We start from the raw sequence: 17,045 nt of genomic DNA on the forward strand, positions 1-17,045 counted from the left end.
AAAAGTAGGGAAGGAGCAGGAGGGTACATGCGGATATGGATTTTTCTGTTGTGCTGGGCTGGGCAGAGAGACAGTCACTTTGGCGCTTGCTGCCCACTGAAGAAGATTGATTATTTATTTTTTTAAACCTTTATTTAACAAGCCAAGTCAGTTAAGAACAAATTCTTATTTACAACGACGGCCTACCCCGGCCAAACCTGGACAACGCTGGGCCAGTTGTGCGCCGCCCTATGGGACTCCCAATCACGGCCGGATGTAATGCAGCCTGGATTTGAACCAGATACTGCAGGGGCACAGTGAGATGCAGGTTCTTAGACTACTGCGCCACTCGGGAGGCTTGGGCAATGTGTTCTCTGAGCATGTGCTGACCAACTGGCAGGTGTCTTCACTGACATTTTCAACCTCCCCCTGTCTGAGTCTGTAATACCAACATGTTTCAAGCAGACCACCATAGTCCCTGTGCCCAAGAACACTAAGGTAACCTGCCTAAATGACTACCGACCCGTAGCACTCACGTCTGTAGCCATGAAATGCTTTGAAAGGTCATGGCTCACATCAACACCATTATCCCATAAACATTAGACCCACTCCAATTTGCATACCGCCCCAACAGATCCACAGATGATGCAATCTCTATTGCACTCCACGCTGCCCTTTCCCACCTGGACAAAAGGAACACCTATGTGAGAATGCTATTCATTGACTCCAGCTCAGCGTTCAACACCATAGTTCCCTCAAAGCTCTGGGACTAAACACCTCCCTCTGCAACTGGATCCTAGACTTCCTGACGGGCCACCCCCAGGTGGTGAGGGTGGCTAACAACACATCCGCTACGCTGATCCTCAAAACGGGGAGCCCCTCAGGGGTGCGTGCTTAGTCCCCTCCTGTACTCCCTGTTCACCCATGACTGCATGGCCAAGCACAACTCCAACACCATCATTACGTTTGCTGATGACACAACAGTGGTAGGCCTGATCACCAACAATGATAAGACAGTCTATAGGGAGGAGGTCAGAGACCTGGCCGTGTGGTGCAAGGACAACAACCTCTCCCTTATCGTGATCAATACAAAGGAGATGATTGTGGACTACAGGAAAAGGAGGACTGACACACCCCCATTCTCATCGACGGGGCTGTAGTGGAGCAGGTTGTAGTGTAGCAAGTTCCTTGGCGTCCACATCACCAACAAACTAACATGGTCCAAGCACACCAAGACAGTCGTGAAGTGGGCACGACAAAACCTATCCCCCCTCAGGAGACTGAAAAGATGTGGCATGGGTCCTCAGATCCTCAAAAGGTTTTACAGCTACACCATCGAGAGCATTCTGATGGATTGAATCACTGCCTGGTATGGCAACTGCTCCGCCTTCGACCGCAAGGCACAGTACATCTCCTGGGCTAAGCTTCCTGCCATCCAGGACCTCTATACCAGGCAGTGTGCAAGGAAGGCCCTAAAAATTGTCAAAGACTCCAGCCACCCTAGTCATAGACTATTCTCTCACTTCCGCACGGCAAGCGGTACCAGAGCGCCAAGTCTAGGTCCAAGAGGCTTCTAAACAGCTTCTACCACCAAGACATAAGACTCCTGAACAGCTAATCAAATGGCTACCCAGACTATTTGTACCCCCCCTCCCCATCCACCCTACGCTGCTGCTACTCTCTGTTATTATCTATGCATAGCCACTTTAATAACCCTACCTCCATGTACATAATTAGCTCAATTACCTCGACACCGGTGCCCCCGCACATAGACACACTGACTCTGAACCGGTGCCCCCTGTATATAGCCCCGCTATTGTTATTTACTGCTGCTCCTTAATTATTTGTTTTTCTTATCTCTTACTTTTTGTTGTTGGTATTTTCTTAAAACTGCATTGTTAGTTAAGGGCTTGTAAGTAAGCATTTTACTGTAAAGTCTACACCTGTTATATATGTGACAAATAACATTTTAATTTGATTTGATTTGATATGAAATCATGACAACCTGGCTGCAGAGCATGCAACTGTCCACAGAAATGTGATTCAAATGTTTGCCTAATCTTCCACTGTTATTAGGTCTAGGCTTCTGTACATTGTAGGTAGTTTCTATACATTGCTAATAATAGCCTATGGAAATAGCCTACTTTACACATTGTTTATCTCATAAGCTTTGCTAAGCTGTAAGTTTTCTTTTGACTTCCCATTAGATTTTTCCATATTGGTTTTGTTTGCTCGATGTCAATTCTTGTCGCCTTTAAAATCTGTCATTCAAAATAAAACTGTGATAGAGAATCACCTATAGACTCTGACTTTCAGAATTGTTCCCATTTGAAAGCTGCAACTAGGACATTAAACACTTATTTAGAATAGCCTATTTGGGAAATATTCTTAATAACTTTAACTTTTCTTAATGCTATTGATGGGCTATTTTAATTAGTAGGATTTGGCTTTGGCCGTTTGGTTCGGAACAGCAAGGAGGAGGGATGCGTGCATCATTGTCTCACACGATGAAGTCAGGGAGGGGAGTGTTTATCTGTTTCCGTCTGTTAGTACGTTGGTGCGTTTATCACACGTGATATCTCAAAACAGCACTGGCCCGATTTTGACAAAACCTGGGTGAATGATGCGTCTTGCCATAGAGATCCGGAATTTACTAAATTACACTGATTGGCCAGATGGGGTCACTATAACAACAGAATGAAAATGCTAACTTTGAAAGGTCACGCCCCTCATCCCATTTGACCTTAAGTCATGGAATTCGGGTCATAGGTCCCTCTCCTCACAACCCATAAGGTCCACCATGACAGATTTTCCGCCATTTAGAATTTTGTGAAAAATGCTACTCTTCTGGCACTGAATGACTGATCTGCACGAAACTATATATGTGGCATCTATGGACAATGGTCTCTCAACGCAATATTTTCCAGACTAGTACCTAAAACAACATGGCCACTATTGACCAATAAACATTCATGTGGGTGTGGCTTGTCACATAAATGCATATAAAATCAGTCAAGGATATTTGTATTGTAACAAAAATGTGTACACATATTGCAAACAGTGTGAAGACTTAATATATGCAAGAACATTCATATTGACCACACGGTGGTGCTACAACGGGCACGTTTATATCTTTTGAACTGTTTGAACTGAAATTTGACATATCTCAGACACCACTGGCCCTGCATCATTCGTGGGGAACGACATGTTTACTGTTGCCTTCTTTCTTTTAGACTAAGCTTTGCTCAGCTGTAAGATTTGTTCAAACTACTAGTTAGATTTTTCTATATTGCTATTGTTTGTTATAACTATCTCATTATTACCTTAGGCTTGTCATGTTTTTAGGTTATTCAGAAACAACTTAAAACTTTCGGAGAACTCTGTTAAATAAATGAATTGTTTGATCATGAAGTAGCGGGGCGGGAGGAGGCGGGAGAAAGCCAGCATGCATAAAAACAGAAGTTATGTTCATATCAAATGAAGAGAAAAGAGAAAATGTGGATGGCTGTCAAAATTAGATGGCTGTCAATCATCTTCGATATCTGTTACTATCGTAATATTGCCCAACCATATGATGGAGCAGCATCTCTCCTTAGGTTGAGTGCAGTCCTCTCTGGTGGACTTACAGCAAGCTCCACCACCCATACAGTGTTTCACACCTTTCCTTCCCATACATAGAGCCTGCTATAGAAGGCCTGCAGGGAGATGCAGTGTAAATGTCAAACCTACAGAAAGTACATGTGTGTGAATGTGTTCAGAAATTGTGTCTTTACAGTGTGTGGGTGAAGGCACATAAACGTACGTACCACAGGGGGGTGGTGAGGGGAGGTAACAATAGTAACAAACACATGTGTTTGAAACCATTCCATAAATTCCATTCCAGGGATTATTATGAGCCCGTCCTCCCAACCTGCCTGTGGCACGTACAGTATGGAAGGGAGAGAGTGTGGGTGTTAGACAGCATGCACGTACAGTATGGAAGGGAGAGAGTGTGGGTGTTAGACAGCATGCACGTACAGTATGGAAGGGAGAGAGTGTGGGTGTTAGACAGCATGCACGTACAGTATGGAAGGGAGAGAGTGTGGGTGTTAGACAGCATGCACGTACAGTATGGAAGGGAGAGAGTGTGGGTGTTAGACAGCATGCACGTACAGTATGGAAGGGAGATAGTGTGGGTGTTAGACAGCATGCACGTACAGTATGGAAGGGAGATAGTGTGGGTGTTAGACAGACTTTTCTGTCACTTGCCTTGAGCTCTTTCCATTTTTTCACTGTCTTTCTGCTGAGGGGTCAGAGTTCAGCCTGGTGATAAGGGAATTGAAATCACAGTATCTTTCCCCTCGACTTCTCTCACTATCTGGCTCCACGACAAGAGTGATCAGTCTCCTCTATCTGTGCCTGAGTGGTAGAGCCTGGGTCTGGCTGATGTGGCCTGACAGAAGTCATCTCTCTCTGTGTATCGCCGTACCGACTCTGATACAGAAGGGACCTCTATGGCCCAGCTCTCTTCTCACCAGCTCCCACTGGAGACACAGACAAAGATGACCTCTCTCCATATATCACTACCTGTCTCTCCATGCTGCAGAGCTCAGCTTAATAATATGCTGCAGTGCCTGCTGTTGATGCTATACTGCGACTCCATATAACACACCCCATTCAGCTATGGTTTTGGCCAATGAAACAACATGCTTTAGTTGGTTAATGAATGCCGAGGTCTATCAGTACAGTATGGTGGCAAGCTCTGCATGCCACCCAATTAACATTAACTGGGCTCATCCACATACTGGCTGTTTCCACATTGGCCACGGATAACAAAGCATCTAACACATAGACCACCGAGAGAGAGAGAGAGAGAGAGAGAGAGAGAGAGAGAGAGAGAGAGAGAGAGAGAGAGAGAGAGAGAGAGAGAGAGAGAGAGAGAGAGAGAGAGAGAGAGAGAGAGAGAGAGAGAGAGAGAGAGAGAGAGAGAGAGAGAGAGAGAGAGAGAGAGAGAGAGAGAGAGAGAGAGAGAGAGAGAGAGAGAGAGAGAGAGAGAGAGAGAGAGAGAGAGAGAGAGAGAGAGAGAGAGAGAGAGAGAGAGAGAGAGAGAGAGAGAGAGAGAGAGAGAGAGAGAGAGAGAGAGAGAGAGAGAGAGAGAGAGAGAGAGAGAGAGAGAGAGAGAGAGAGAGAGAGAGAGAGAGAGAGAGAGAGAGAGAGAGAGAGAGAGAGAGAGAGAGAGAGAGAGAGAGAGAGAGAGAGAGAGAGAGAGAGAGAGAGAGAGAGAGAGAGAGAGAGAGAGAGAGAGAGAGAGAGAGAGAGAGAGAGAGAGAGAGAAGGCTTATCATGAATAATCATCTCTGGGATGCATCAGGTTGAATGTCTAGATCCCTCCTCAGGTCCACTGAGTGAACCCAGTCAGTTCAGTTATCTGGTCTATTGTCAGAGCCCTGTCTGTATGCCCCTGGCCTCACAGCTGGCCTTAGAGAGGCAGAGAGAGGGGGAGAGAGAGGGAGCGAGAGAAAGTAGTGAGACAGAAAAGAGGGCAGATGGAGAGATACATACCCAAAGGGAGAGTGATGGATGGAGGAACGAGGTGAGATAGAGAGATATGGAGAGAAAATTAGGAGATGAGGAAAAGAGATTGTGATTGTAAGTCAGGGATGCCTGGAGATTGAGAGATAAAGATAGAGAGAGAGTGAATGAATGAGTGATAGAGAAGGAGAAAAACTGAGAGAGAAGGGCAATGGAAGCGGGTGAGCGAATAGAGAGAGAGAGTGATGAGAGAGAGAGAGGGACTGATGAGGGAGAGAGTTAGTGGCTGCTTGGTATGATCAGGCCTGCAGGCATCTTTTGCTCAACACTCTCAATGGCTCCATTGTGCGTTGAATTACAGATGGGACATCCTCCTCCCTTTCTCCCTCCTCCCTCCCTCCATTCTCTGGCTCCCCTCCTGCCGAACACTGCCGTGGGCACGGAACTCAGCCATAAAACCAGCCCAGCCCACAATCCCCCTCTGAACCCAAGATAGGCATCTATTTAACAGTTGAAAGTTATTTTATTCCTCCAGAAGACTGGCTGTTAGAAGTGCACCATTATGCCTCCCATTCTCATTGGAGGAGTAAATTATTCATGTATCACCAATGGTATAAATGAGATATACAGTGTGAGCTCCCAACAGGAGTCCCTGGGAAGCTCCTGGCTGTAGCGGGGGATGCTAGATTAACGGTGGGGGAGACACAGACACACCAACAAAAACGGAAGAGACGCTGGGAACAGGTCTAAAAGTCGCTGTAAAGATGCCTGAGATTAAATGAGCGCATATTCTGCCCAAGGCATGTCGATATTAGCAGCAGCAGCAGCAGCAGTTTTACCACCATCAACAAGCACAGATACCATTAATGTTTAAGGCAGAGGAATGTGGAGTCTGGATAGAACTGTACATCTGCGGTGTAAATGTTTTAGAACATTATGGATGAGATTGTGTCTGTTATATACTGTATCACTCCTGGCTGGGAAACTAGCACCACTATCATCATGCGTAGGGGTGTTCGTTAAGTCTCCATTTAGTGTGCTGCAGACCAATGAAAAAGTATGTGGTCATGGGCCCCCCGAGTGGTGCAGCGGGCCAAGGCACTGCATCGCAGTGCATGAGGCGTCACTACAGACCCGGATTCAATCCCAGGCTGTGTCACAACAGGCCGTTACCTGGAGTCCCATAGGACGGCACACAGTGTTGTCTGGGTTAGGGGAGGGTTTGGGCGTGGGGGCTTTACTTGGCTCATCGCGCTCTAGCAACTCCTTATGGCAGGCCGGGCCAGGCTGACTTCAGTCGTCAGTTGAGCGGTGTTTCCTCCGACACATTGGTAAGGCTTGCTTCCAGGTTAAGTGGCCGGATGTTAAGAAGGGTGGTTTAGCGTGTCATGTTTCAGAGGACACATGACTCGACCTTCGCCTTCCTGAGTCGGTTGAGGAGTTGCATCGATGAGACTGGATCACAATTTGATATCATGAAAAAGGGGGTAAAAATAAGTATGAGGTCATCTAAATTCATTTAATATACTTTTAACTAAATGGTTTCCCCAATCGTCTGTGATTCCAGCTAGCTACTGTTCATATGGATGTCACAGTGACATGCCAATTAGCTAAAGTTACTGCACCCCCGTTAGCAAGACGACAAGGCAAGCCGGTGTAAATGACCAGTGCACCGTTGTGCTTGCCGACGTGGGATGCTTCCCACTGGGCAGCTGTATCACTGTGTCGCCAGTAGTAGCTAGTAACGTGGACAATTTTTTCCCTCCCAGGATTTTATTGTCCCACAACGGTGCACTGATGTCCCGCAACAGTGTGGGAAATAGCTAGTGTAGTCAATATCAGGGGATGACAATCACAGCAAGCACATGCATACAATGCATACAAAACATACAAGCAACAGTACACTCATCATCAGTACTTTCATCAAAAATAAACAATTGTCCGTTTTATTAACTGAAACTGTACAATTATTTTGTATGTAAAACTAACAGTAATATCCGACAACGACTCTGACTCATCATCTGGCTACAAAACCTAAGTCCAAATTATTGTGGTAGTTTAATGGTAAACTCGTCCATAGCTGTATACCACATAGTCACAACCGACTAGAGATACTGTATACTCACAGAATAGGGAGAGCAGGACTAGAGATACTGTATACTCACAGAATAGGGAGAGCAGGACTAGAGATACTGTATACTCACAGAATAGGGAGAGCAGGACTAGAGATACTTTATACTCACAGAACAGGGAGAGCAGGACTAGAGATACTGTATACTCACAGAATAGGGAGAGCAGGACTAGAGCCAGCAGCATCATCAGGTTGGAGCGTACAGAGCCAGCACTGCTGCAGTCCATTCTGTTCTTCTTACAGGTGCACACTTGGACCTTGATCTCAGTGCTGTTGGAGAGTGGAGGCAGGCCAGAGTCTGTCACCACCAGGGGTAACTGGTAGTTGGCCCTCTTCATACTCTGTAGCAGCATGATCTGGGCATGTGTGTCTGAAATAGAGACCATGCAATGAGGTTAACTGACAAGATAATTATGTTTATATACTTACATGCTGGAGCATGTGCCACACTGTACAATCATGACAGTTAATTAAACAGACAAATTAATAGAGATGCATCAACAGCACACATGCACGCAGCAGGGATGGGGTCAATTTCAGTAATTGAAAAAATGGTATCTCACACACACATACACACACACACACACACACACCCACACACACACACACACACACACACACACACACACACACACACACACACACACACACACACACACACACACACACACACACACACACACGCACACACAAATACAAACACAAACACAAACAAACACAGACCAGACTAACAGAAGTAAACACACATAGGTCATGGCCAGGATCATTCTAGCTAGAATGCTGTATATCCATTTCTCGTCAACCTGTCTCTTTGTGCTCCCTATCTATCCCAGTAGAGTTGATTGAAGAGCATTTCCCCCTGTCACCCACATGCAATGCTTTTGCACAGGCTTTAGCCTCTGTCAGTCAGTCCTTCAATCAGAGGAGCAGCAGGTCCAGCAAACATGATGCAAATCCTGAACCAATGTCTGTGTTCCATGTCTGCCACTCCTCTCCTCCACAGCCCTGCTATCCCACTGAGGCCACCCATAGAAACTGACATTATGGAGACATATAGTAGAGAACAGTAGGCCTACATGGGCTGGTACTGCTAAAATGTACTGTGAGTGCCTGTATCAGTCTAGGGGGTGTACTGTAGGTTACAGTCTGAACTCACTGTTGACCCTGGAGACCTTCCACGTCTTCTCCAGCCCTGGCTGCTTCCCCAGCTCGATCTTAAAGGGCCCAGCGTTGGGGTGGATGTCCCTGTCCCTTCCCCCCACGATCACCACACTGTCCTTGGTGTCTTCACACACCCGTACCACAGATGGGTGCACGTAGGGAGCATTGTCATTGTAGTCCTCCAGGTGGATGACCAGAGTGCCAGTACCAGAGGCTGGGCGACTACCTGTGAGGAGGACACAATACCCACCTGTTAGAAAAACATCAACAACACAGCTCTCTCTGTTACAAACACGAGGCACTGTTCTGAGAACTGTATCTATACACATTTCTCTGATGGCTTGGGACATTTCCATTTCAGATTGACCAAGTATCAGTTTCTTTCCACTTCAATCCAGGGTTGATTCAGGTGGCTCCAAGGTCTCCAGATACTAGCTATGTGATAAACGTCTCTCTTTCCTTTGACTCTGAGCTTCAATCAACTTAATAGAGAACTGTACAAAACAAACTGTGTGTCATTTCCAGATCAAAGGAACATGAATCACTTGGATCATGGTTGAGAGAGATGTGGCTTGGCAGAGCAGGTCCCTGTGTTGTGTAGATGAGATTACTCTTTATTGAATGACGCAGAGAGACAGCACGATTGCGTGCGGTATGAGTCAGGCATGGCTGTGCTGTATGAGTCAGGCATGGCTGTGCGGTATGAGTCAGGCATGGCTGTGCGGTATGAGTCAGGCATGGCTGTGCGGTATGAGCCAGGCATGGCTGTGCGGTATGAGTCAGGCATGGCTGTGCGGTATGAGTCAGGCATGGCTGTGCTGTATGAGTCAGGCATGGCTGTGCGGTATGAGTCAGGCATGGCTGTGCGGTATGAGTCAGGCATGGCTGTGCGGTATGAGTCAGGCATGGCTGTGCTGTATGAGTCAGGCATGACTGTGCTGTATGATTCAGGCATGACCGTGCTGTATGAGTCAGGCATGACTGTGCTGTATGAGTCAGGCATGGCTGTGCTGTATGAGTCAGGCATGACTGTGCTGTATGAGTCAGGCATGGCCGTGCGGTATGAGTCAGGCATGGCCGTGCTGTATGAGTCAGGCATGGCCGTGCTGTATGAGTCAGGCATGACCGTGCTGTATGAGTCAGGCATGACCGTGCTGTATGAGTCAGGCATGGCTGTGCTGTATGAGTCAGGCATGGCCGTGCGGTATGAGTCCGGCATGGCCGTGCGGTATGAGTCAGGCATGACCGTGCTGTATGAGTCAGGCATGGCCGTGCGGTATGAGTCAGGCATGGCCGTGCTGTATGAGTCAGGCATGGCCGTGCTGTATAGCCTTCCCTGTAGCTCAGTTGGTAGAGCATGGTGTTTGCAACGCCAGGGTTGTGGGTTTGATTCCCACGGGGGGCCAGCAAAAAAAAATGTATGAAATGTATGCATTCACTACTGTAAGTCGCTCTGGATAAGAGCGTCTGCTAAATGACTTAAATGTAAAATGTAAATGTCTGTATGAGTCAGGCATGACCGTGCTGTATGAGTCAGGCATGACCGTGCTGTATGATCCAGGCATGACCGTGCTGTATGAGTCAGGCATGACCGTGCTGTATGAGTCAGGCATGACCGTGCTGTATGATCCAGGCATGACCGTGCTGTATGAGTCAGGCATGACCGTGCTGTATGAGTCAGGCATGGCCGTGCTGTATGAGTCAGGCATGACTGTGCTGTATGAGTCAGGCATGGCTGTGCTGTATGAGTCAGGCATGGCTGTGCGGTATGAGTCAGACATGACTGTGCTGTATGAGTCAGGCATGGCTGTGCTGTATGAGTCAGGCATGGCTGTGCGGTATGAGTCAGTCATGGCTGTGCTGTATGAGTCAGGCATGGCTGTGCTGTATGAGTCAGGCATGGCTGTGTGGTATTTTATCTGCCTCACAAAATGACACCATATTCTCATATAGTGCACTGCTGTTGTACTAGGGCTCGATATAGAGAATAGGGTGTCATTTGGGGTGCAAGCTTTCTGTTGCTTAGAGATTAGAGGGGATTGAAAAGCAGCTTCATTCAAAATAGCCCTGGAGGTCACTGGCAATTACCCACACATGGCAAAATCAGCAATTAGAGAATCATCTCACCACAATGCGCTTTCCAGGAACCTGGAAGAGTTTGAGTGGAGGGGAGGTGAACGTGTCAAGATGCATGTGTCATAAATGTCAAACTGTTCAAACGAGAGGTTTAATTTTCATTGCTGTGTTATTATGGAGGTGGCGCTTTGAGTGGGGGCATTTTCCTCTAGTGAAAGATTAAAACGGAGAGAGATAATCCTTATGACTCTCCGTACACCTAAAAACAAAATCAACCTATAAAGTTAATTTTGCTTTAAAAATCCCAGCAGATCTAGGCATATCACTTCAGACTGGAGACACACAAACCCATACACAACATCAATGTGTGGTATCAAATGGTATCAAAACACTTCCAGACAAAACCTTGTTATGCGACTGAGAATGGATATATGGCTCTGTCTGCACATCAACAATTAATTCAACAACACTCCCATATTCAAGGACAATATAATTTTAACACCAAAAAACACACTCTTTACCATCTGTCACAACAAGAACAAGAGGATTACGGGTGGAGAACTGAAGTACCGGTACCCAGATTAAAGCCAGCAGAGCAGTGTTGTGTCGTGATAACAGCAAAACAGTTGCTATAGCACACACTGGGACAAAGAAAAGGCTACTGGATCTGGAGATGCACTGCTGATGAGACACAATCAGGCACAACAGCTGCTCAATCTGAACTAAACAAACACGAGCATACAGATGGAACAAATGTGGAAATGAATTACGATTTGTAATTTGTTGAATTACAAATCATCGCCCTTCTTATGATTTGGTAATTTGTTGAACTTTTTCTCATTGTTAATGTGTATATAGCAGGTGGGTGTTAGTGTTAGATCAGGAGAAATAGATCCCTTTCATGGATGATTACTTTCATAGATTACTTGTAAGCATTTGGGTGTGGTTCATTTAACAGAGTTCAGTTTAGGGCCTTGAAGAGTTAGGTTTCAGTAACAGATACAGCACGTTGCTGTAGCGGCCTCTTGAGTTTGATTTAAAGGGTGCGACTAGAATTTTTTGTTTTGATGAAGATGGAGATTGTTGGGGACAAGAGCCTGTGATTATCTGTATTTATTTCAACACATCAACACTATAGAGACTGAGTTTTCATCTCCCCATGTGTCCCAGCAAAAGCAGATGTCGCAGGAAACATGTAAATTCTGCCCATTTATAGTGAGACAAGCAGACGCTGTGCTTGGCTAGAGTTTAATGAAGCCGTTTGTCTTCTGTTGGCATCTAAAATGCATATTCCCTCATATAATCACTCTCTCTCCCTCTTTCCCTCCTCCTCGTCATCTTCATTATCATCACATCCACATCAACATGTCTCAGCAGAAACTGAGCTCATCTTTTGTCCTCTACTTCACTCTGCTATGTTACATCCATTAAGTTAAACTCATGTGTGTGTTGAGAGGCATTAAATCATTATCCATTGTACAGTTTGTTTGCATTCAAGCTTATCTTGCATTCATTAATAGGCAATTTGGTCACACTTCAGCATTACATTAAAGGAATTAATGCTACAACAGAGTAACAATAAAACCTATTTTCCCTCCATATAGGCGACACACAATATTGTTGGCAGTAAAAGTTGACTGAGAGTTTAAATGAATCTTTGTAACCATTGACATTGGGTGTTTACTTTCTACTGACTGATCGTCATCTTTTTACTTCCACCAAACAACGACTCAGACAGATCAATCTTCATTATGCCACATCATTATACAGAGATTGTACATCAAACCAGTCAGTTAGCAATATTACTGCCAAAAGTTTCTATGCAGTACTTGCCTAAGGATACTGCTAATACTTCATAGCAACTGGTATAAATTCCCTGTATAATTTACCATTAAATATTATACTGTGCATTATATAGGGCCAAGTGGTTATCCCTAAGTGTTTCTCCTAGCAATGCAATAAAATTATTGTATTTTCAGAAATTAATATTGACCTGTGATACTCTACAAGTCTGAGTGCTGATGTGTAATTGATGTGCATCACTTTAAATAGCACTTTGTTACGATATGCAATAGCCGGAAAGGTTCCTTTTGAGACAGGCAAAGAGAGAACGAGCGAGAGAAAGAGAGAACGAGATAGAGAGGGGGGGGGGGCAAGGAGAGAGAGCAGTCGTCATGAATAATCTGTTCTGGGATGTGAGTGAACCCAGTCAGTTCAGTTATCTGGTCTATTGTCAGTGCCCTGTCTGTACGCCCCTGGCCTTGCAGCTCTGCTATTCTCCTGTAGCAGCCCAGAGATGAGAAGTAGACGGGGAGCTGGTGAGATGGGGATTGATTGACTTGTGGAGCTGGGATGGGAAGCTAATCCTCTGCTGCAGGCTGTGAGGAGAGATGCGCCCTTCTTCTTTCTCTTCCCCAGACCTTGTCTGGAGGCTAACACACTTCCTTGTTTCTCTCTTTCCCATCTCTGGGAAGGAAATGAGGGACAGGGCTGTGTTGAGACCGGCAGCAGTTTGAAATGGAGTTAGTGGAGCTTCTCCCTGGCACACAATGTGATGGGCATACGATCTATAATCTAGTTCTGCTGCACATTTAATCTGGGAAACAGGCTTTGTAGAGCAGTACGTACTTTAGTTTGGTAAGAAAAACAACATCACATTGGCTAAAATGAAATGGAATATTCCAGTGCTCAGTCAAGGAGTTGTATTTATTGTGTGAGAGGGATACTGTTGTGGGCTACTAAGAGCAACATATGATTTTGCTCTCTTCATAATAACCTTTCCAAACACATAGGCCTGTCTGTGGAGAAAAGGGCCCTACTCACATTCCACTGGGAGCTGAATTTTTGTGGACATTAAGACCTCGCAGCAGTCTTACCTGGCTAGCTGCTGCTTCTTTTCATTATAACACCCATTAACTGTAGAAATGATTTAAAATACCAGCAACGGGTGGGGGGGTGCCCTTGGCTGGAAATGCTTATTATTGTTATTATTATTGTGATTATTTTCTACTAAAGCAGCTGATGGAGAGAACCGAAAGAAAGATAATCACAAGGTGGATGAGAAATAGCATTGGCGGAAAATGTCACAACATATCACACTCTCCCATGCAGCCAAGGAAACTCATTCACAGATGCAAAGGGGAAATAGAGATTATTAGAAACGAGAGGAGGGGAGAGGAGAGAAGGAGAAGAGAGGTGGCAGAGGAAGAAAAGAATAAGCAAAGGCATGAAGGAGTAGGATGTCATGAGCAAGGAGGGCAGATTTGAGAATGGAGAGATGCAGTGCATTTGGAAACTATTCAGACCCCTTGACTTGTTCTACATTTTGTTACGTTACAGCCTTATTCTAAAATAGATTAAATACATTTTTTTGCTCATCAATCTACACACAACACCCCACAATGACAAAGAAAAAACAGGTTTTTAGAAATGTTGGCAAATTTATAAACTGAAAAAAGAGAAATAGCTTTTTTACATAAGTATACAGACCCTTTGCTATGAGACTCGAATTTGAGCTCAGGTGCATTCTGTTTCCATTGATCGTCCTTGAGATGTTTCTACAAATTGATAGGAGTCCACCTGTGGTAAATTCAATTGATTGGACATAATTTGGAAAGGCACATACCTGTCTATATAAGGTCCCATAGTTGACAGTGCATATCAGAGCAAAAACCAAGCCATGAGGCCAAAGGAATTGTCCATTGAGTTCCGACACAGGATTGTGTCGAGGCACAGATCAGGGGAAGGGTATCAACAAAAATTCTGCAGCATTGAAGGTCCCCAAGAACACAGTGGCCTCCATCATTCTTAAATGGAAGAAGTTTGAAACCACCAAGACTCTTCTTAGAGTTGGCTGCCCGGACAAACTGAGCAATCGGGGGTGAAGGGCCTTGGTCAGGGAGGTGAGCAAGAACCTGATGGCAGCCTGCTTGGAGTTTGCCAAAAGGCACCTAAAGACTCTGAGACCATGAGAAACAAGATGAAACCGAGATTGAACTCTTTGGCCTGAATGCCAAGCATCACGTCTGGAGGAAACCTGGCACCATCCCTACGGTGAAGCATGGTGGTGGCAGCATCATGCTGTGGGGATGATTTTCAGCAGCAGGGACTGGAAGACTAGACAAGATCGAGGGAAAGATGAACGGAGAAAAGTACAGAGATCCTTGATGAAAACACTGCTCTGGAGCGCTCAGGACCTCAGACTGGGGCGAAGGTTCACGTTCCCACAGGACAACAAACCTAAGCACACAGCCAAGACAATGCAGGAGTGGCTTCGGGACAAGTCTCTGAATGTCCTTGAGTGGCCCAGCAAGAGCCCGGACTTGAATCCGATCTATTATCTCTGGAGAGACCTGAAAATAGCTGTGCAGCAACGCTCCCCATCCAACCTGACAGAGCTTATGAGGATCTGCAGAAAAGAATGGGAGATACCCAAGAAGACTCGAGGCTGTAATCACTTCCGAAGGTGCTTTAACAAAGTAAAGGGTCTGAAAACGTATGTAAATGTGATACCAAATGCAAACCTTTCTAAAAACAAGTTTTTGCTTTGTCATTATGGGGTATTGTGTGTAGATTGAATATTTTTTTTTATTAGCAATTTTGGAATAAGGCTGTAACATAACAGAATGTGGAAAAATCAAGGGGTCTGAATACTTTCCAAATGCACTATACACCCTGAGAGAGAGGTGTGAGTGGAAAATGTCAGGTGGATACGCACGCAGGTAAAAGGAGAATGAAAACAAAAAATGAGATAGAAGTGGATGAGAGGCAATTAAACAATCTATTTTGAGAATGATAACACATGCAAAAAGGGTACTTATACACCATTATATCCCCTCTTCACACAGCCAGAAGGTAGAGAATGAGCTGTATATAGTGGTCTTGTTTAGTCTCCCTAGAGAAGGCCCTTCACTCACTAAATCACACACACATCCCTCTCTCTCTCTCTTACTCTCTCTCTAGTGGATGATGTGAAAGACTATAGCTTCATGCTAATCTGATTGGCTGATCATTGCTGTAAATAAGCCCAGCCACAGCCAATTTAGCAATGGGAGGGTGTTATTAAGAAGGATGACTTCAGGGAGACAACTGAGGAGGACAGGTGCACTGCTAGTTTGACAAATTAGTTTCAAAAGAGACTTCTGGTTGTCATTTCATTCTATCAAGCTACTGGAAAGGCTACTGACAAGACTAAAAAACAGCAAGTGAGGTATGAAAGCATACTATTCACTCAACATCAAGCAAGCTCAACCATCATGATGTTATTATAACATGGTACAATGGCATGAGCCACAGTACTTACTGTAAATACAATTTAAGTAATGGATACCTAATTTGTGACTGGTTACAGGATGACAGGCGTTTGGCGCTAGTTCCTATAACACAGGAGGGCCGTTCGAAGAAATTATCATTATAATAATAATCGTTTGCAGAAATGCCTTTTTGAATATGTGAACTTTAATGTGCCTTAATTACAAACATGTATGTGATCTTTTAATATAAATACATTCTAATTACGAGCCCAGGAGAAAGCACAGAGGTCATCCATGCCTATTTACTCTGTTCCATCTGACTGCGTAATCCACTGTCTCATCAGCCCAGCCAGGCAATGTATAAACTTGATCTCCACTATAAAAAGCATCTAGACATTATCTCACATTTCTTTTAGACTAACATTTAGTTTTCAACAGCGGAGATTTGTATAAACCTCTGTCTGTCTCTCTGACAATCACAACATTGTTTCAATATTCAAATTAGATATCCAGCTGTCCCATAGTAATGAACGTGTCGGGAGGAGACAGACAGGCAGGCAGCTTTTCTCAGCCAGTCGAAATCATGAATCAGCTGGCATCATTTTTATGGAGATATACAAAGAAATGTCAATTGAAAAAAGGCCAAACGAAATGAAGTGCAGCTAGTTTGCAGTCTTTCCAACTTCAGTTTGAAGTAATTGTGTTAGCTGTGTTGTTGACTAGCTCCTCTGAACAACAATGTCCTGACGAGAAAGCACATTTTCTATGCCAAGTGAAATCGCACCTCATTAGCTCATTGTTATGGACGTGTCCAAATAAATGTCACAATAAAACAGCTTAAACAAATCAAAATGTAGCTACTGTTGTTATTCTGGCCTCACTGTTTGACGTGACTGTAAGTTAGCCATTGTAGGCTAGCTAGCAAGCAAGGGAAC

At 44.9% G+C, this 17,045-nt stretch overlaps 1 protein-coding gene across 2 annotated transcripts in view; it reads right to left on the minus strand.

The window, feature by feature from the left end:
• Window positions 1–17,045, minus strand: part of cdh13 (cadherin 13, H-cadherin (heart)) — a 513,598-nt gene that overhangs the window by 9,843 nt on the left and 486,710 nt on the right. For both annotated transcript variants that reach the window (XM_045688176.1, XM_045688175.1), the window contains 2 exons: window positions 8,778–9,008; window positions 7,773–7,991 (listed from right to left, as the gene is read on the minus strand). In XM_045688176.1, coding sequence (XP_045544132.1) covers window positions 7,773–7,991; window positions 8,778–9,008 — 450 coding nt within the window. The remainder of the gene's footprint in view (window positions 1–7,772; window positions 7,992–8,777; window positions 9,009–17,045) is intronic.

Source organism: Salmo salar, chromosome ssa10 (genome assembly GCF_905237065.1).
Source record: "Salmo salar chromosome ssa10, Ssal_v3.1, whole genome shotgun sequence".
Classification (NCBI taxonomy): domain Eukaryota; kingdom Metazoa; phylum Chordata; class Actinopteri; order Salmoniformes; family Salmonidae; genus Salmo; species Salmo salar.